The 21596-nt window shown below is 33.6% G+C and overlaps 1 protein-coding gene across 4 annotated transcripts in view; it reads right to left on the reverse strand.

The window, feature by feature from the left end:
• Window positions 1–21596, reverse strand: part of PHIP (PHIP subunit of CUL4-Ring ligase complex) — a 143925-nt gene that overhangs the window by 22443 nt on the left and 99886 nt on the right. Inside the window, exons 30-40 of one of the 4 annotated variants that reach the window (XM_081530386.1) lie at window positions 21211–21366; window positions 18735–18855; window positions 15976–16101; window positions 12864–12933; window positions 12480–12533; window positions 12088–12237; window positions 8837–8989; window positions 8078–8241; window positions 7362–7621; window positions 6611–6808; window positions 2040–2716 (exon numbers count right to left, since the gene is read on the reverse strand). In XM_081530386.1, coding sequence (XP_081386512.1) covers window positions 2079–2716; window positions 6611–6808; window positions 7362–7621; window positions 8078–8241; window positions 8837–8989; window positions 12088–12237; window positions 12480–12533; window positions 12864–12933; window positions 15976–16101; window positions 18735–18855; window positions 21211–21366 — 2090 coding nt within the window. In that variant the 3' untranslated portion in view covers window positions 2040–2078. Of the gene's footprint in view, window positions 1–2016; window positions 2717–6610; window positions 6809–7361; window positions 7622–8077; window positions 8242–8836; window positions 8990–12087; window positions 12238–12479; window positions 12534–12863; window positions 12934–15975; window positions 16102–18734; window positions 18856–21210; window positions 21367–21596 lie in introns of those variants that run through there. The other 3 variants (XM_081530385.1, XM_081530388.1, XM_081530387.1) reach the window with 3 other exon arrangements.

The following is a 21596-nucleotide window of genomic DNA, read 5'->3' on the forward strand; positions in this document are numbered from 1 at the left end:
TGCATTATGAAGAGTTTAACTACTGAACTTTAATTATATAGTTAAATATATTTGTTAGAAAAAAATAAATATACAAAAAACCTGAAAAATTTGAAATTATTTTCAACTGCAAAATCACAGCAATCCAGTTAAGATCTGGAAAATGGTTTACTTAATTTCACAGGAGGATTTCTGTACAAATTTAGTTACAAACAATCTAAAAAGCCCAAATGCGTGACTTTCCATTCTTTTTCAAGACATAATCAACTGACAGCTAACATTTATCCCTACCAGAAATATTACAGAAATAATTATGTAATGTATTTTGCCAAGGTTCAATTAAAGACTTTATTTTTCTACACCAGGGCCATGCTGATACATATTTTCCCCATCCTTGCTTTTTAAAAATGTAGTATCTGAAAATTTTGGTTACATTTTTGTACCATACCAGTCCTCAGAAAATACTACATTCTTTAAACTTTTAAAAAAATGGACAATAATCTTTAAACAATAGAAATGGTATTTATGTTGGTTTTTAAGGTATAAAATAACTAACTGTACCATAAACAAATAAATAACTGCTTTCCTTTTCCATAGCAGTACATATAGCAATACATTCTCCTAAGTCATATAGTTATCATTTACAATAGACAACTTAATTTTACTAATGATGCAAAAAATAATAGAATACAAGGCACAATCATTAAATGGAATTTTTCTTTAGGGTGTATACTGACATACCAGCGTGAAGGATACCGTAAAAAGTGCAGAAAAAACACAATGTGCAATGAGACCACTGTATAAAACATGATTGCATAAAAAGTGATTTGGCCTATTTTTAAACCTTTAATAATTGAAAATAACCAATTTTCCCCTTAAAATTAAACTATAAAGTATGACATTTTAAAATTATTTTTATTCTACCACTATCTAAAAAATCCTGATAAAAGAATTTATACCTGGGTAATAGCATATAAGTATGTGTTTGTATATATATTCAATTATACCCATTTGTCAATATATACACATACACACACAGACACATTTCTTTGTAAGTCATTTTAGCCTATTAGGTATGTCTAAAGTTTAGAAATGACATTAATCCAGATTAACAAGTAAACATCAAATCCCATACCTTTTTCCTGTTATTTTCCTTGAATCCTTTAACCACTTAAACATTTTCTCTAAAACATCTCTGTCAAAGGACCCACCAGTGCATTATTTTCTACTATTAGTACCAAAAAAAGATACATCTCAGCATAACTCTTTAATAACTTGCTCTTTAGAATAATATATAGCCTTTCCATTATTGAAAAAGTGTATGCTGTCCTGACAGTCAAAAACAGGCTTTCCACTGCACTGATTCTCAGTCTTTGGCACAATAAACAGAGATTGAGTGATTGACATAAGAATCAAGGTCTGAAAAATTAGACAGTCAAATGTTTTCCAATGTGGATATGTTTCCTTTTCATCAGTACATTTTTCTCTTAAGTTTGGCAGAAATGGAATACAGCAAAAGCCTCCTCTAGATTCTCTGTAGATGAACGTTCTATAATTAAAATTAAACTTTTCAGGGTATCAAATGGTGGGAATTTTAAATTTATCTTTAGAGGAAACACAATTCTTAATTCACTGCTACTCTGGTTAACACCTGTCCTCCTAGGGGCAAGACTTCTGTATAAACAGAAATGTACCTGGCTTGGTCAAAAATAATTCATTTTAACATAAAATGTTCTATCACTAAGGAATATTATATGCTCCTTAAGAGTGTAGCAGAACTGTCTTTTCCAGAAATAAATTGGGAGTTCATTATAGAGCCTCAATTTCTTTTGCTTTGAACAGTAAATGAAATGAATGTTGAAATGCATAACCTATCTAAGGGTAATAAATAGCAAACATTTAAAATATATATGTATATATTTATATATATATATTCATTTAAAGAAGTGAAGTGTCTTGTAAGTTTGTTTGTTTTTTTGCAAATCAAATCATAACATTCCCATATCCGTCATAGCAGCAAGGACGCAGAAGCCTTAGTTCTACATACTCCTTAACTGTACCTGCTTTATAGATGCTGAAGTCAAATATTTTGGCGCAAGTTACCACCCGATTAAATTAGCTTTTGCTTTTTCAGTCAACTTTCGGACTCGTCCTCGACTAGAGGTTCCAAAAGTCAAAGACGTGTCTTCAAACAACAGCTGCCTCTGCTCTTCTTCAGAGTCATCCTCGTTATAGAAGGCTGTCCTTCGACCTTGATTTCTAGTTCTCATGTGAGGTTCAGAGCCTTTAAGTTCCTCAAACTCCTCTTCCTCATCCATGGGATCATCTGTCTTTTTGCGGTTACTTCTCCTTAGCATTTTAACACTTGCAGGAACTATGACATCTGAGTCTAGTTTTTGTGTCTTCATCTTCCTTTTGGGTTTTCTGCCTCCACGACTCTTTTTCTGTAACAAATCCTCCTTTACAATATTTGTTTCAGAAAGAAACCCGCAGGCTGAGGAAGGAACTACTTCATCTCTGATGGGATGCACGCTATTCTGCTCCGAATCTTCAGGCTTTGTGTACTGTAGCTTTTTGGGCTTCCGACCCCTCTTCTTGTGCGTAACTTCGCCACTGCTGTTATTCACTTCCACCTTAGGTTTCCTTCCAGGTCCCCTCTTCACAAGCTTAGATGGCTGCCCTCCATGGCCATTTACTTGAATGCTTCCAGGTACAAGAGCATTGTTTCTACAGTCTGCTGAAAGGGAACAACAGTGCACTTAATATAAGAAATTGTTTTCTTATCTGACCCTCAAACTAGTCAGTAAGTCCACTGCTATACTTACACATAATGATATAATCCTAATTTTTTTTTTTTACTAGTTTGAGAAAAAGAACTGACAAAAAGCTAATAGTTTAATGATATTTAAAACTCACAGAGGAGAAACATCCTCAATGAAGTCACTGACAACTTGACAAGAGAGAGATGAAAATCAGCAAATAAATTACCTAAGTTAATACTGCAAATTATGATAAAGCTAGAATTACCCAAGTTTCTTACTCCTACTACCTTTACTACACATTCTAATGTATGAACATTGTTTTCATTATACAAAGTTACCCTGTTTACTCACATGGAACTTCACCATAACAAAGCATTTTAGGGTTTACTTCATTAACAGGATTTTCCTATATTCCTACTATCAAGTAGCTCACTCATGGAAAATAACCTTAGCATAAAATCTATGACCTTTAAGCTTTGTAATCTGAATAAATAAGCGTTATCATCCCCTCTACTTTCCTCTAATCATTTTTGCTACTACAGATGGAAGTGGAAAAGGGGACTATCAAAACTGGCATGATTCTAACGTTTATTTAACCCTCTATTGGATGTGATGACCATGACCTCTCTGATGTCAGAAAAGTATTTACAGTCTAAATATTTCTTTACATTCCTCAGAAGTAAAAAGGATTTCCTCTTCTACTAACTCCTATGCAAAAGGTTTGAGAGTACATCTACTGGAATAATTTATACCAGTAGTTCTCCATAGACACTACTATGGCTTTGATATTCTTCATCTATCTTTTTTACAAGAGTAAAAATAAGTTACTCTTAGTCACAGAATTTTTAAGAGGGTTAAGAAAGACAACTAAATGGTAGTTTTCTTCACAAGCTCTTTTTTTGGAACAGTCCTATCTCCTTATGCTCCTGAATGGCAAATGACTGATTTATTATAAGCAATACTAGCTGCATGTATCAATCAAATCCACTGTGTGTGTCACTATCATCAGGATTAAAATCCCATGATAACAAACTCCGTAATAAAGGCTATTAAGCTTTATTAAAAAAAAATCTGAAGATCAAATTCTAGATTTGTAGGAACTGCAAATCATGAACTGCCTATGGTAAAAAAAAAAAAAAAAATGCTTATTACCCTTTCAGATGAAGAAAGATGACAGACATGCACTAGCACTGTTTTCTTCCAAAGTTCTACAGTTTGTGCCATTAAAGAGAATGCTTCTTCATGTTTCGTCCTGGGCTTCGATAGTAGAGTGCTTTGTGAATTTCAAGAAATAACTGTCTCAGAAGAGGAGTCTCTGAGCCAAGAGCAGGGGAAGAAGACAAAGCCCTCAAACCCTGACCCCATAGTACTAATAACTTTTCTTCAGATTAGTGGTTTTGCACAACAGGCGAGTGGTGAACGGGAGAAATGTGTGTGTGCATTAAGTAGTCAGGTATTTTCTAACAAATACCCTTAATGTGCCTGAGGACTCTTTAAGGTTCTGTGCTATCTTTCCGTTTGTTTTACATAGGACTACTGGCAAATAAATATCCAGTTAATATATCCTATAGAAGTTCTACAGACTGGCTTCAAAGACTCTAGGAGGTACATGGGTGGGATGGGGTGTAGTATGTAGGTGTGTGCGTATGTTAGTCGTTCATTCGTATCTGACTCTTTGCGACTCTATGGACTGCAGCCCACCAGGCTCCTCTGTCCATAAGATTCTCCAGGCAAGAATATTGGAGTGGGTTGCCATCCCCTTCTTCAGGGGATCTTCCTGACCAAGGAATCGAACCCGGGTCGCCTGTCTTGCAGGTAGATTCTTTACCATCTGAACAACCAGGGAAGCCCTTCAATTGGCCCAAATTTTGTGTGGATATGCCCATGTGCATCTTTGGGGGAAAAAAACTACAAGGTCTTTAAACTTTACAAAACATTACCTAAAAAGGTTAAGAATCAATGCAGTTCTTTTAAAAAGGAATTCAAGAGCTACAAAGCTTTTGAAATCATTCATTTGGACCTGTACTATCCTGTGATAGTATTACCACTAACTATGTGGCTACTGAGCACTTGAAATGTAACTGCAATTGAGGAACTGAATATTTAATTAAATTTGAGTATTGAAGCAATATACATTTTCAAATACTGATTACACACTGAAATGATATTCTGGATATAATGGAGTAAATAAAATACACTGTTAAAACTGGTAATTTCACCTGTTTGCTGTTGCTATATGTGGTTACGAGAACATATGTGGCTTGTATTGTATTTCAATTGTAGAGCACTGCTCTTGTTTCTTAATAGTTAATTCAAGTGCCAATATGCATGTGGTTAAGTCATCATTAATGACTTACGTAATAGCTTATCATATTTCTGTACTGTACTGGCATATGTAATACCCAAAACCAATCAATCGAATTGGCTACTGAATCTCCCTATCATAATGCTAGAACCAATTCTCTACATACATTTGATTTCTCTAGAATTCAAGACTAACAGAAGCAAGGCCAATATAACATTCAAAACTCTGAACTCAGTTCAGAAAGGAAGCTAATATAAAAATGTAAAATACTCACATATAAAGTCATTTGCTGATTTATTGAAACACTGTCTACTATATACTAAGTACAAGTAATAAAAATATGAGCAAACACGAGTTTAGATTTTACTGGAGATAGACAATGTAAAAAAGAATAACTCTATCAACATTATAAGGGCCACAAAGGCAATGAATAGGAAACAACCAGTAGGGAAAAAAAAATTCAAAAAAAGGAAGAAATGAAAAGAATATTTAGGGACTTTCAAGTGGTTTAGGATGGCTGGGACAGAAAAGGGAGAAAGAAAAGTAAGGACAGCCGGAATGTTAGGCAACACCGTTACACAAGACTCTACATTGCTTGACATAAACGACATTAAATTCTGATTCCATGTATGATTTGAAGGAAGGGAAGGATCTTAATCTGTGTGTGTGTGTATGTCTTGTGCACATGATGAGAAAGGTCACTGAAACGTGGAAGATGGACTAAGTAAGGAAGGGTTGAGAACTGAGGCAGGGATACCAGTCATGAGAGCATGACAGTTTGTGGAAGTGAGAACAGAACAGAGGAAATGGATTTCAGAGATGTTAAGCAGGCAGAAAGAAACAAGCATTCGGTTGCTAAAGAGAAGGCTAGGATGACTCACTGATTTTAAGCTTCTTTAGGTGGGTGGATCCCAATATCATTAATCAAAATGGGGTCGTTTCAGTACAAAAATTAAATTGTGAGAGGTTTCTTGGGGGAAGGAAATGGTCTAGACATACTCTGGAAGTCATGACAAAAAAATGCATATCTTTGAGCTGTCTGCTACCAAGAAGACAGAATTGTTTTAACATGTCATAGGGTGTATTTTATCAGTTACTTTCTTCATCCTTCAAACATAAAGGCTTTACAATGAAAATCTGCAGACAAAAGAATCTGGAAGAATTTAAGATTTAAGAATATGGATTATTTAAAGATCAGTATGTTGAATTTTGTGATGTAAAAACTCGAAAAAAATTTTTTTAAATGTTATCCTGGGTTAACTAAATTCAACTTATTTAAACTTCTTGGAGATACTTTTTTGGGTTCTGTAATAATGAAGTTAAAAACTATTAAATCTGTATCATTAAAAGCCTTTGATTTTAGAATATGATTTTATTTTTCATACAGCAAGTTTTTCTTGGCTTTTAAAATTTACTAACAATACTGTTTGCTTTTGGTACAAATCAAAAGATGTCTCAGTAAATTTATCAACTGATACAGAATATGTGACTTTTAAATGAGCAACCTAAAAAATGAATGTAAGTGTTATCTCCAATAGAATCATCATTTGTAAGTCTACGGTACCTTGCTCAATGACAGGTGATGACTTTGAGAGAGGGGGTGTCTTTGAGAGCACAGATGATTTCATTTTACGTTTGGCTGGCTTTTCCTTTTCCATATTTTCTTTTGTAGAATTATTCCTAGTGCCATGACTAAAACTGGACTGACCAGGACTTGAAAGAGTATTCAAGGTTTTGGAATGTTTCACAGAATTCTCTAGAACTAAAACACACATACAGGAGATTACAAGCTAAGAGTTAAATTATTTAACCTTCAAACAAGCAAGAAGGTTAAGATTACTTCTAATGTGAATTGTGTGAATTAGCCAATAAGACAAAACCTGGAGGATGCTTAAACCTTCTGAAGGAAATCTACTTTCAAAAAGGGAAAAGGCATACATAATAATTTCAGTCCTTTCAGAAGCTGTCCAGTCACCAAAAGATTATCAAGGCAAGTGCTGGCGAACTGCTATCAAGTCTGGCTTCCAGGATTTAAATTTAGGCAGTTTGGATCAGATGTGCCATTTTCCCCACCATTTTAAGCATTATCTTATACTGACACTCCTAAACCTCAGTATCTTTGTAAATAAAACAAAATTTTTTAAAAAGTGCAAAAATGATAAAGAAAAGGAAAACTAATAATAAAGAAAAGTAAAATTCCAATGTCTGCTGGAATTTACTAAATCTAATATATCCCATTTGGCAAAGTAAGTACTTAAATTAAAAAATGCATTATATAAATATACTTCAGTTTAGAAACTGTAGCAGATCCTTACTTGTTTTCCCCGGCACTGCCGATGTGTTAGCTTTTGAAATAAAAGCCTTTGCTGCTGAAGAAGTAGACGGCTGCTCAGTGGTAACTGGATCTACCACCACTCGATTGCTCCTGGTTCGAACTACAGAGCTGGACTCCGTTTTACCGTTTATCTGAGCAGTATTGTGCCGTGGTGGTATTGACCGTGTAGGTACAGAGAATGGAGAGGTAGTAATATCTGACTTCAGCTGGGGTTTTAAGATCCTCTTTTTCCTTTCAGGGCTGTAAATAAAATAGTATCATTAGTCATTCTTATAATTCTATGGGGATGAATAAAATAGTTTTATAATACTGCTGGATTCAATATTTGTACTGTTATGAAATATGTTAAAATATGAGATTTGTAGTGGATTTCATATGGTTGTGAGCCTTTGAAAAGTGAATATTTAGTGAAGGATTGCTGTAAATGCTATAGTTATATGACAGAAAGCATGATGCCATCACTATCCTAAAAATGCTGTTTAACTGTACAGATTTAGCAGTTTGAATTTAAGCACTTACACTAGTATAGCTTTAGTTAAAAGATTAAAAATCCTCCACATCATAGGAACTTGCATGTCAAATATATCATTCTGCAATATAGGGAATAGTAAAGGAAGTATTAAAAAACACCAAGTTCTATCACTCAGATGACAAAGTTATATAGATCAGTTGATGATATTTAAAAAAATCAAATACCTTGATGCGGCACTACTGGAAACAGAGCTGCTTCTATTTCTTTTCCTCCTCCTTTTTGTTATTGTATTTCTTTTATGAAAACGAAGGGCAGATTTATAATCTGATAAAACCGAACTAATGTGTTCTTCAAAAAAAGCAGATAGGCGCAAACTCATGCTGTAAATCTGGAAAGAAAAAAGACTGTTCATACATTCTGCCAAGAAAATGGCTGTTCAGAAAATATTAACATATAAATTTAAATATTTTTCCTAGCAAAAATTTTTTAGAATTTAAAATGTTGCTTTTTCTCAATTTCTTCTGACAAACACTAAACTGAAGCATCATTATTTAGCATTATGACAAATTATTTTTGTATTTGGCCAAAAAAAGGTTAATGATATTTATAGGTTTACTCATTTTTTTTGAATTATATGAGCATTAAACGGAAAAAAATGCTCCTTTCCAGTAAAGCAGAACAGAGCTGAAAAACTTAAGCACACGTACCTCTAACATGTACCAGGACAGTACGTACATGATATTTATTCAACTACACGATCTTCAAGAAAAGTAACATTCTTAAACATTAAATGACATCAGCGTTTTTCACAGAAGGAATAAAATAGAAACATGTGAATTCTTCTTTCCGCTAGGTTAAGAACCTAATAGAAAGTTTGTCAACTTAGCTCTAAATTTTAATTAAACATAGCATTTAGTTACTTAACATACTTTTCTACTAATTTCATTTAATTTAGACAGAAAAAAAGTAATTAAATTATATACCCTTGATCTTTTGCTTGGTGTATATGCTTTGGAATTACTAAAAATAAGTCTGACATCTTTACATAACTCCATTGGTGACTCATAATTCCCAGCTTCTAAAGTCTCTCTAACAGTAGCAAAATCCATTGGAGTGTCAATGATGTCTCTGTAGTCCTAAGAGAAGGAAAACAGGTCATATTATTATTAATAGTAATGATGATGCATTATTTCTCATAAAAGAGATTCATATACAATTTCTGTGATGACTGCAACTACTAGAACTATTAATAATCATTTCTTGTTTCCCTCTTCAATGTTCCTTTTTTCCAAAGTCATTTTTTATTTTTATTTTTCATGTCCCTTACCTTTTATTGCAATCAACATAGGATTTCTCTCATTCAAGATCTTATAAGTTCTGCTTTTTTTTTTTTGCCTTCAGAAAGAGGTAAAGCATCAAGTTTTGTTGGGAAAAGGAGATTAAAACAATATTGAAAAACTCAGTTCTAAAATCACAAGTTTGATGTAAAAAAACCCGAAACTTGATGCTACACATAAACTCTCAAGGCTGCTTATTCACTGAAACATAATTGTATCTTTAAAACTGACATAAAAACAATGAAAATATAACATCACATTAATGTGAAGGGCTTAGTTCTAGTACCTTCAACTTCAATAATACAATTAGTACAATTGGGAACTTTGCACAAATCAAGAATTATGAATGTAAACATCTGTCACAAAGTCTTTACACTTCATTTTATGGAGGAAAGTGCAATCACTCAATCTCCCCTACTCAACTGTGTATAAAATAAAGCAACAAATTAGAAGTAATAGAAACAGACAAATGAAATGAGAAAAAAGCAACAGACTAGTATAAAATGATCTGAATATGGTATCTTTTAAGAGGAATAAATAGTGCTATACCTTTTCCATAGCCCCAGAATATGTAATTGTATTTTTTGAAATACAGTAACTTGACTCTACCCCATCAAGTTTAAATTATGATCAAATATGTTTGATCATAAAGCAAACAGTAAAACTGCCTTTTATCAACAGGGACAGTTTTATTTCTTTCTTTACAATCTGCAATGCTTTTTCTTTTCATTTCTTCTCTTACTGCACTGGCTACAATTTGCAGTACTATGTTAAATAGCGGTGGTGAGAATAACAGTGGATATTTTTGCGTCACTCACAATCTTAGGGGGGAAGCATTCAGGTTTTCATGTTTAAGCATGAGATTAGCTGTAGGTTTTTTAATAACAGATGTTCTTTACCAAGTTATGAAAGTTCCCTTTTATTCCTAGTTTTCTTAAGAGTTTGTTTTTATCATTAATGGTGTTGTTTTCTTACATTATGTAGGTCTAGTTGATATCCATTCCTCATATGGCCAAAGACTAGGCAATTCTTAGAAAGAGCAAAGGGTTGTGCTAGGAATACATCTTTCATATGCAAACTGACCATGTCCTTAAGCAATCCTCACATACCAACCAGTATTTCCTCTGCCCTAATCATCCCGGGTAAGGAATTAATGTTAAGACAACTAGAGACCACCCTCCTACCCCAAAGTCCACTGGAGTAATTCAAACTAGCCCATCTTAAGCTGTTGACTTAGGCCCAGCCCTGCCTCTCTTAGAAATCTCTGGCCTAAGGCTCTGGCCTAAGATTTTCCTTTCCTCCTGTCTTCTGCAACCTGACTAAAACGTTGTGCTTGCCCAGTAGCCTTAAGTGGCGTCTGGTGAACCCTTCTCTGGGACACGCAAGTATAATAAATTTCTTCCTTCTAAGACTCATTCTCGTTTCCTCCCATGGCCACAACGATTACAGCATATCACACCCAACGTGTACATTCTTAAAACAAATGCGTTCTGAATTTTGTCAAATGCCTTTTCTGCATTGATACGATGTCATTTTTCCCTTAGTAATTAATTACAATGATTGATTTTAAAATACTGAACCAGCCTTATATCCCTGGGAAAAAAACCCACTTAGGGTACAAAGTCATTTTTATATACCGGTGAATTCTATTTGCTGATATTTTATTAGGAATTTTTGCATTTTTTTCTTTAGTACTATTTTTGTCTGTTTTTGACACCAGGATAATAATTGGCTTCATAGAATGAGTATAGAAGCATTCCTTATCTTGAGGAAGAGAGTTAATTCTTTAAACATCTGGCAGAATTTTTCAGTGAGGACACCTGGGCTTAGAGATTATGAAATACATACTTAGGCTTGCAAGAAACAAAGGGAAATCTACAGGTTCCAAAAACAAAGAGAAATGAAAATCAGAGCACTACAGCATTAGCTTATTTCTTCTAAGAGGTTTTCAGATGGTAGGGTTTGAATTAGTCTAATTTACCACATTGTTGGAATTATAGATTTATCTTCTACATTTAAGATTACATGTTTCTTGACTTTTAAATGACAAGAAAAAAGTCATTTTATGCTATCTACCTATTGATGAAATTTCTCTATTTTCACCATAGCAAATTAGAATACATACATAACAAAACGGATTATAAAGCCACAGCAGATACCACAACCAGGTCATGATCTCTTATAAAAAATTTAATTTTCATTTGAAACCATGAATGTCATCTGAACCATACAATCTTTAATAACTGAAACAAAGAAGGCAAAAATTACTCGAAATTAAATTGAGATTGCTAAGACTGCAATCAAAAATAAATAGTTATAACATGTTTACGCAAACTTTTTACCATGAATTTCATAAAAATCATAAATTGGCATAACCTACATATACAATAACACCACCTTACATTTACATATCGTGTTTCAGTTTAAAATCTATTTTTAATGTTTAATAGTAAGTAGCAATATTCTCATTCCATTTCTATAACTCTGTAATAATGATTTAGAGATTTTTATTAACCTTAGAGATTATAATTATTAATAGTAAGTATTATTCTTATTTCCTAGATAATTTCCATAATAAATCCATAAAATGAGAATGGAAAAGGAAATGGCAAAAATATACCAGATATAAAATAAGTGACTTGCTCAAAACTGTAGAACTGGTAAGAGAGAGAGCTGGGACAATAATTCAGTTCTTTGGAGTCTTAGTCCAGGGCTACTTCTTTTTTACCACATTGTTCAATTTAGATGCTCTACATAATCAGATGGATAATGGGAACATGTTTCAAATAAAAAGTAAATAAACGGTAATCATAAAAATAAATAGTAAACTGTCATGTATAAGATACATACATATATACACAAAAATCAAAGTGGCAAGTATTTTCAAAAATACTTACTGGATATTCAAGAAGATCTACTGGCTGGCGGAAAGGCTCAGAATCTTCACATTGAAATATGAGATTTAACAATTCTTGACACTGTTTCTTCCATGCTTGAGTATCGTAAGACTGTGCTCTGTTACGTAATCTTCTTCTAGGCTGATGGTCCTAAATTAAATGTTCAAATATATCAATAAAATAACATTAATCTTGGATAACTAGGTAATAATAGAGTAATTCAGATAAAAGAAAGCATCACTCATTCTAGTTCTGAAAACCATGCATTTTTGTGATGGAAGCTGATTTGGAAGTAATACTTAATCTATTATCTTTGAAACTACTGAAAGTAAAAAATTGCTCAATACATCTTAATTCATATAAAGTACTTTGTTAAAACAAAAATTTATTACCTTTCTTTTCCGAGTAGAAGTTCCTGGCACATCAGCATCTTCTTTCTCTTCTTCCTTTGAAGCAAGAATTTATCAGATTAATAAAATATTCAAGGTTCCACTATATTCTACAGTCTTTTAATACCAATTATCTCCTTTACATTTTGGAAAACTCATAGTATATATGATACTGTAACACTTAACTGACTCATTAAAAAGTCTCCCTCCACCCACTGTTTAAAACAGTTTTAACTGAAACAATTCTGACTTTTTTTTTTAAGTTAACTGATAGCATTAGGCAAAAAAAAAAAATTTCATAATAGCGGTTGTCTGAAAACTACATGTAAATTTCTTTTTATATATAGGACACAACCAATGTAGTAATCATAATGAAATATTAAATACCTCAGAGTCAGACAAAACTTTCTTCTTCATTGAATTGTAGAGTGGAATTATGTTATAACAAGTCTGATCCCTAAATAACAAGGAAATGTTAGTATACAAGATTGGAGTCACAAGATTTTTGTTCTTTAAATCTGTTACTAAAACCAGATTTTAAGATAAAACTTTTGAGCTGAAGACATTCTTCATCAGTTAACTCCAAAACCCTATGCACACACATCTGCCCCTGCCCCTCCCCTCCACTCTATGTGAAGCCTCCACCCTGGCCCATTTCATCACACCAAGCCCAATGCCCATCTCAGGTTTTGCTCAGGTCACTGCTGTGCCTAGAATGCTTTCCCTCATTCTTCAGTCTACAAGAGATAGCTAGTTTACCTCCTGTCTTCTATTCCTTCTTCCTTTCATTCTTAAGTGCAGGTATTCCCTAAAATTTTGTCCTTAGCTATCGTCTATACCTTTTGCTCAGTATATCTGCAGTTTTTCTGTGTTAATGACCTCCAAATTCCTATAACTTGGTTTGACTCTTCAGGTGATTCCTACCATCATCTAAAATTCCCATGTCCAAACCCAACTGTCATTTCCCACTCTCCCTTTTCAACTTTTTTTCATTCACACAGTAATGAGTGGTTTTTCCTATCTCTTCCTTTGCCTCCTCCTTATATACCCAATCACTGGTCAAGGTCTGTGATTCTACCTTCAAAATCTCTTGGCATCTGCCTGCTTCTCACTTTCATAAATTCAGTTTCCATCACTTCTTACTTGGTCAGCTATAGAAGTCAATCTGCAGTCAAATTAGTATTTTTTAAGGCAATTTGCATCATGTTATTCTCATGTTAAAATAATTTCAATAGTCCTTCGCTTTCTGTCTCTTCCCCATCAGTTAACATTAGACACTGCAGTCAAATTAGTATTTTTAAGGCACAGCATGCCTCATGCTATTCTTATGCACAAATATTTTCAATAGCCTCTTGCTTCCTATGCTCCTATTTTAAGTATAGTTTGTTAGATCAGCATTTGAGGTCCTCTGCAATACAGTCCAAACTCAAGTTTAGCACTTCTACCACTATTAACTTCTGCTCATGTATTCTGTACTTCACCTGATTTCAATTTACTCAATTCCCTTAACAAATCTTTACTTCTCTCCCTCATACCATTCCCCATCCCTGGAAGTGCTTTCCTTTCATCTAACTTTTGAATCACTATCTACCTTGTCCATACATCTTAACACACTTCTCCCTGTGCCTGAAATCCCACTCTCATAGCCAGAAGTGACCCTACCCTTCATTTAAACATTCACACAAACTCTTTTTACTTTTTCCCTATATTATAATCAGTCACAGATTTACCTACCCTATAAAGCTGTATTAAGAGGGTAATTATGCATTTCTTTCTATCTCCAAGTATCTATTACAACACTTTGTATGTATCTATTACTTGAAATTTGGCCAAATAACTCAATTAAAAAGTAGTTACCAAAATTTCAAGACATACAAAACATCTTGAAAAGTACTGCCAGCTGAAAGTGGTTTTTAACAAATTATATACCATTTAAAAACTGTATATGTCTAAAACCACTTTTAGATATATACAACATAAATGCACTATTAATCTATTTTCATAAGGCATTTCAAAATAACTATTTGAAAGAAATACAATTTCAAAGCCTATTCCAAACGTAATGGCTTCATCTAAATTAATTTGCTAAAATATCAATTTATCATGTGATTTCTACTGATCCCTATTTCTTTGGAAAAATAATGTTCATAACATACATAATAAAACACAAAATTAAAAATTTTAGTTAAGATATTATAAACTTTATAACCAAGTTATATAAATAGTTTTCTGAGGATAACTAAAATTTTATTATCTTGATTATCAATTTTACTGAAAATCAGCAAAAGCCTAGCAACAACAGCCCTGGAACTACTTACTACTTGAAAGGTAAAGCATTTCCTTAGAGAATAAGGTAGAGGAAGGACATTAAGCTTACCGTACTAATTTCCTTTGGTGGTTTTTCATATTGCAATTACTTACATTCCTTAGCAAAACAAACAAAAACAAACTCACCTAACACCAAGAAAAGGGACCCTATGATTATGCTGAGTAATGAGAATGAAGCTGAAGATGTTTATAAAATGGCCTCAATAATCCCTTTATATAGAAATGCAAGCTAATAGCAGGAGAGTACTGAAACTTAAATTATAAAATATCCTATTCTATTAATGAGAAAAAATTATCAAATATAAATAAACTTAATATGAATTCATAGCTGTATTTTATACAAAACGTATGATCCACTCCTCTGGCTTCAATTTTGAAGACTCAACTCATTCTATGAAAACATAAAATCTGTAAGACAAGGAAATAAAAACCCTACTGTCTTAAGAAGTATAGCTATCACTCTTGGTATGGGATTAATTAATGAGGAAATAAACTTTACTTTGAAGAAAAAAGCCTTGAATGTTAAGTTCAGTTTCCTGCTGACCTATTTGAATACTTTTTCATCAACCTGACAGGGATCATACAATATTAAGGTGAAAGGTTCTCAAATAAAATGGCAGACATTCATTTACTGTGAAAATGAAACAAGTTAACCTCTGAAAGATTTAATCTTCTTACTCCCATCTGTTGTATTTTTATTTGACTTAGAAGAGCTTATTTAGCTAAAACATTACATGTTCAATAAAAGCTTGCTATTATTATCCAACATTGGATTTAGAGAAACATCCATGTTTTCTTATGTAAATCAGAACACAACTGTAATACAATCTCTTAAGTTAAAAGTTAAAGTGAAGTCGCTCAGTCGTGTCCGACTCTTTGCGATCCCATGGACTGTAGCCTACCAGGCTCCTCAGTCCACAGGATTTTTCAGGCAAGAATACTGGAGTGGGTTGCCATTTTCTTCTCCATGATTTCATAATTATTATCAGCCAATGAACTTACATATGCTTCCTATTTTGTGATAACCTGTGGTTATCACAGCACATATTTGTGTAGTATGACAAGATGTATAATAAAAAAAGATTGTATTCTCTGTTTCAACATTTTACATTTTAAAATACCACCATTAATTATTACAGTAATATAATTAAAGTGTGGAAAAATAACTCACTTTATAAAATGTAGAAGAAGATCAGTCACAAATTTAGCAGATTTCACAATAGGGCTTCCAGGCTCATTAAATGTTCGTGTATTATGCTCTATATATCGAACTTCCCACATTAGGGAAGAAACTCTCCTTTAAACAAACAAAATGCAGAAGTCATTATTAGCCTCTTTAGAATAAACTTAGAAATACATCAACACAGCTTAAAACCAAGACATTCTGACTTTTTAACTGCAGTCTTAAATCAATTATAAAACTCACACCTTAAAAAACTGTTTCCAAAAAAAACCCCCTGAACCTCATTTTTGTCATAGGGTAAAAAAAAGAGTAGCAATATTATGTATTGGCATAGAAAATATCTGTATTAGACACATTAGACTATCAACAGTGCCTTCATTTAGGGAGAGACACTATAAGGAGAGCATGCGGAGGAGGAGAAAAACGGTGGAGTTTTAGTTTTTCCTTTATGTATTCTTTTCATGTGTGGTGTCAATTCTAATAATAAACATATCTAACTTTGTCATAAAAAGGGAAACAACCAATTTCAATCTAATTCTATTGCTAGTAATCAAGTAACTTTTTAAAGTGAAAAGCTAACTAATAGCCTGCTTAAGGGACACAAAAATATAAAAACAAGTTTTTATATTTACTAAGTATACTAAGAAATCTATCTAAATGAAAAAAAAAAAAATTTTACACTAAACTAATAATACAGTTGATCCTTGAACAATGCAGCAGTTAGCAGCACCAACCCTCCTCAAAGTCTGAAATCTGAGTAGAATGTTAGAATTGGCTCTCGCTATTCAAGGTTCTGCATCCATGCATTATGTAGTACTACAGGTATTACTGAGGAGGGCGTGGCAACCCGCTCCAGTATTCTTGCCTAGAGAATCTCATGGACAGAAGAGCCTGGCAGGCTACAGTCTATGTGGTCGCAAAGAGTCAAGACACAACTGAGTGACCAAGCACAGCACAGTATAGGTATTATTGGAAAAAAAAATCCATGTGTAAGTGGACCTGTGCAATTCAAACCCATCCTGTTCATGAGTCAACTGTACTAAAATTTTGGAGTTTTATTTTATTTCCGTTTTAACTAAAGAAAAATCCAAAGGTAACTTTTAGAATATCAACCAGCTTAAAATGACATGGAAGAAAATACTCAGAAAACCTTACTGATGTGTAAACAGAAAACAATTATATGCAACTTAAAATACTACATATATATAACATATAATTGTGCATATAGAAGCATACAGAAAAGCTTCTGTAAGTTTCCAATAGCATCGCCATGGCTCATTCTAATAAAAGAATCACAGGCCATTTTCAGGGTACCCTATAGAAAATGTAAGGCATGAGGATTTATTATCAGTAGGGCAAACTGACAGTGGTTTAAGACTGAACTAGAAGTGCCAAAGAGGCAAACTATAAACTGTAAGAAGTCTGAAGCCAATGAGCAGCGGAGAAGCAAAAGAGCCTGAAACAGTGAAATAGCACATGATGGCTTTATTATTATGAATTAAGAACATAACTCAGGTCTATAACTACATTATCTGGTTAAAAATCAGGCCACTTCTAATTCAAGTAAGGACTCTGTTTCAAAAGATCCTTTCCTCAATTGATTACTAAGCTAGGCTAAAGCCAAAAAGCCTAATTAAGTTGCAATGTAAAGAGTACACCTTAGCAATTCTTATGCTGAGCAGAATTTCTATGAGAACGCACATTTTTAACAATGGTTGGAGATGGCAGAAATTCATCTTTCTAGATGTAGTCCAACTATTAGAGTGTAGAAAACAACTTACATAGAAAAATATGAACACAAAATATGATGAAAAATTTCCTTAAGTTAAATAGTAAATTAAGTAAATAGCAGTATAAATAATTGCACTAATAAAAAACAGGTCACAAAAATTAAGTTTTAATGCAGTATTAGTTAAGTTAAAATGCTATTGGCCTGCTAAGCAAAAGTCATTAAGAAAGATGAAAAGGGAAAAGGATAATTTCATTTATTTCAAAAAAATGAACTTAATCTTACTTCTTGTTAAGACATGTTAGCCAATAAACCTACAAAGTCTGCCCAAGATTAGAACTCAATGTTTATCAAAATTGCTAACCAGCAGATGCAAATTAAATGAAACTACATCTTTTAAAAACTCTAGTTATATTTCAAACTAAGCTACAACTATTAAAGTAGCCCAAATTTTCCTAATTTCACTTTTAAGAAGTATTCATATGCTAAATTAATGAGAACAATTTTTAATATTATTCTATGAAAAATCCATGAACAAATATCTCAATGTGCTATCTAGGAGAAAATTAAATATGTTGGATTATTTCATAAAATACAGAATGAAGAGAGTGGCCATCAGTACATATTTATTTCTAAGTATGGTCCACAGACCAGCAGCACCAGCATCACTGGAAAACTGTTAGAAATGCAGTATCTCAGGTCTACTCTAAACCTACTACCAGATTCTGCATTTTTAACAAGATCTCATTGTTAAATGTGATGTGCGTTAAAATTTTAGAAACACTGCTATGGAGGATCCGTAAATGGGTGAAAGAATCACTTAGCTTTCTTTTGGCAGTACATGACTAGGCGACTTCACTTTCACTTTCCTGCATTGGAGAAGGAAATGGCAACCCACTCCAGTATTCTTGCCTGGAGAATCCCAGGGACGGGGGAGCCTGGTGGGCTGCCGTCTATGGGGTCACACAGAGTCGGACACGACTGAAGCGACTTAGCACAGCAAGCAAATGGTTCTAACCTGTAAAACCTGTTTTCCAGTCTTTGTTTAATTGTACTTAAATCCGTTGGATATGCCACTACAGTGCAATACATGGGATACGCTTGCAGATCCACAGGAGCCACAAATGCTGAAGCAATATCTAAAACAAATAAATAAGTTTATAAATTCATTTTTTTATTGCTTAAAGTACTTCACAATTCTGCTTGAATTAAGCCTTAAGTTCCAATCCACGTAACTATTAGTCTACCACTGTCTTTTGACAGAAAAAACATACAGTTTGGCTAACAGAGTCTCACTTTTTATTATGTCTGCATTTGTACTGCAAAATTCTAGGAATGTTATTCAAAGATTCTTTAGAAAATATGATAGACAATATATAAATCTGACCTATTAAAAACATCCACATGTATTTCTAGAATTAAAACCAGGTCATTCCTGAATCTATGTTATGTGTTTGGCAGTAACTGTTTTGACATAATTACTAAAATTACTTAAGATAGTATCTGAGACAGTAATTCATTAAGAGTTGCCATCTTACAAAAGACATCAGATGAAAATATTATCCAGTATGTGTCTCCAATGTCTTCAGCTCTTATTCATATTAATTTCTGCCTTAGACTCTTTGAAGCAGATTCCCTACTGAAAGAGTATGTATTTTTGATAACCAGAGTTCAGATAATTATGCTCTATGGCCACTGTTCTTTATTCAAACAAAGCAAAGCAGTTCATAATACCCTCATCCCTCCCTTTACAATATTCTATTGTGTAAATGTACATCAAGTTAAGAGGAAAAACGGTATAGCTACCCATGTAACTCAGCTTTCAACCCTCCTCCAATCTACATCATGGAAGCCTGAGTACGTCAAGGGTTTTAAAATTAGATTCTGGAGGATCTACGTTTTTCACTGGTACCCCTGGCATTTCTGGAGCCCTCACTCTGAAATTCAGCTTGCTGCTGGTTCAACTGCTAATTTGTGTGCAACTCTTTGTGTCCGAAGGACTGCAGCACGCCAGGCTTCCCTGTCCCTCACTATTGATACCATAAATACATCTCATCCTCTGTCGTCCCCTCCTCCTCTTGCCCTCAATCCTTCCTAGCATCAGGATCTTTTCCAATGAGTTGGCTGATCCCCGAAGCCAAAGTATTGGAGCTTTAGCATCAGTCCTTCCAATGAACATTCAGCGTTGATTTCTTTTAGGACTGACTGGCTTGATCTTCCTGCAGTACAAGGGGCTCTCATGAATATTCTCCAGCACCATAATTGAAATAGTCAATTCTTAGGTGCCCAGCCTTCTTTAAAGTGCAATTCTCACATCCATAACGTGACTACTGGAAAAACCATAGCTTTGACTAGACGGATCTTTGTCAGCAAAGTAATGATTCTGCTTTTTAATATGCTGTCTAGGTTGGTCACAGCTTTTCTTCCAAGGAGCAAGAATCTTTTAATTTCATGGCTACAGTCACCATCTGCAGTGATTTTGGAGCCTAAGAAAATAAAGTCTGTCACTGTTTCCATTTTTTCCCCATCTCTGCGCCATGAAGTAATGGAACTGTAGGCCATGATCTCAAGTTTTTTGAATGTTGAGTTTTAAGCCAGCTTTTTCACTCTCCTCCTTCACCCTCATCAAGAGGCTCTTTAGTTCCTCTTTGCTTTCTGCCATTACAGGGGAATCATCTGTATATCTGAGGATGTTGATATTTCTTCCAGGAATCTTGCTTCCAGCTTGTGATTCATCCAGCCCAGCATGTTGAATGATGTACTCTGCACAGACATTAAATAAGCAGGGTGACAATATACAGCCTTGACATATTCTTTTCCCAATTTGGAACCAGCCTGTTGTTCCATGTCTGGTTTGAACTGTTGATTCTTGACCTGCATACAGATTTCACAGGAAGCAGGTAAGGTGATCTCGTATTCTCATTTCTTAAGAAATTTTCCACAGTTTGCTGTGATCCACACAGCCAAAGGCTTTAGGGTAGTCAATGAAGCAGAAGTAGATGTTTTTGTGGTACTCCCTTGCTTTCTCTATGATCCAATGGATGTTGGCAATTTGATCTCTGGTTCCTCTGACTTTTCTAAATCTAGCTTGCACATCTGGAAGTTCTTGGTTCACACACTGGCTGATGCCTAGCTTGAGCATATACCTTTGAGCATATACCTTGCTAGCAGGTGAAATGAGTGCAACTGTGCAGTAGTTTGAACATTCTTTGGCAGGCACTGAAATTCAACTAGAGCATTTATAACAGTTTTAGATATTTGAGTCTTATGTAAAATTGTATTAAAAAATCACTTAAAAATATCTGAAAACAATGACTTATGATATTATGAAAAATAATTTTGCTTGAATAAAAAATGTTTTCCTTTTGCTTACTGGCAACATTTTCTGTCTATCTTCATGCATATTTTTGTATATGGATACAACACACACACAGACATATATATAAAGAGAGAGAGAATATATACATATATATTCATATGTTACTATTATTCACCTAGTGTCATCAACTGGTTTATTCCTGTAACAATTCTTTCACATTCTTCATCCCTGGGATTGGAACCCCATTCACCATCAAGAGGCTTATAGATCAATGATCTGGTTTCAACATCAGTTAAAGGAACACTGGTACCTAGTTCTTCAGGAAATACAGCTGAAATACAAAGAAAGAAATGAGATTTAATGAAAATATGTGGTAATATAACTAATATTTAAGTTACCTTTAAAAATCAGAGTTGATATTTTTATCAAATTAAACTATTCCTTTGTAAAGATTTCGTAAGTATTATTTTCATTAAAGGAAAGTTATGTTTCAAGAGTCAATAAAATTTATTCTTTAAAACCTTAACTTCATAATTAATTTTCTAGATGAGCATGTAATTA

Source organism: Giraffa tippelskirchi, chromosome 9, assembly GCF_054371585.1.
Source record: "Giraffa tippelskirchi isolate mGirTip1 chromosome 9, T2T-mGirTip1v1.2.pri, whole genome shotgun sequence".
Classification (NCBI taxonomy): domain Eukaryota; kingdom Metazoa; phylum Chordata; class Mammalia; order Artiodactyla; family Giraffidae; genus Giraffa; species Giraffa tippelskirchi.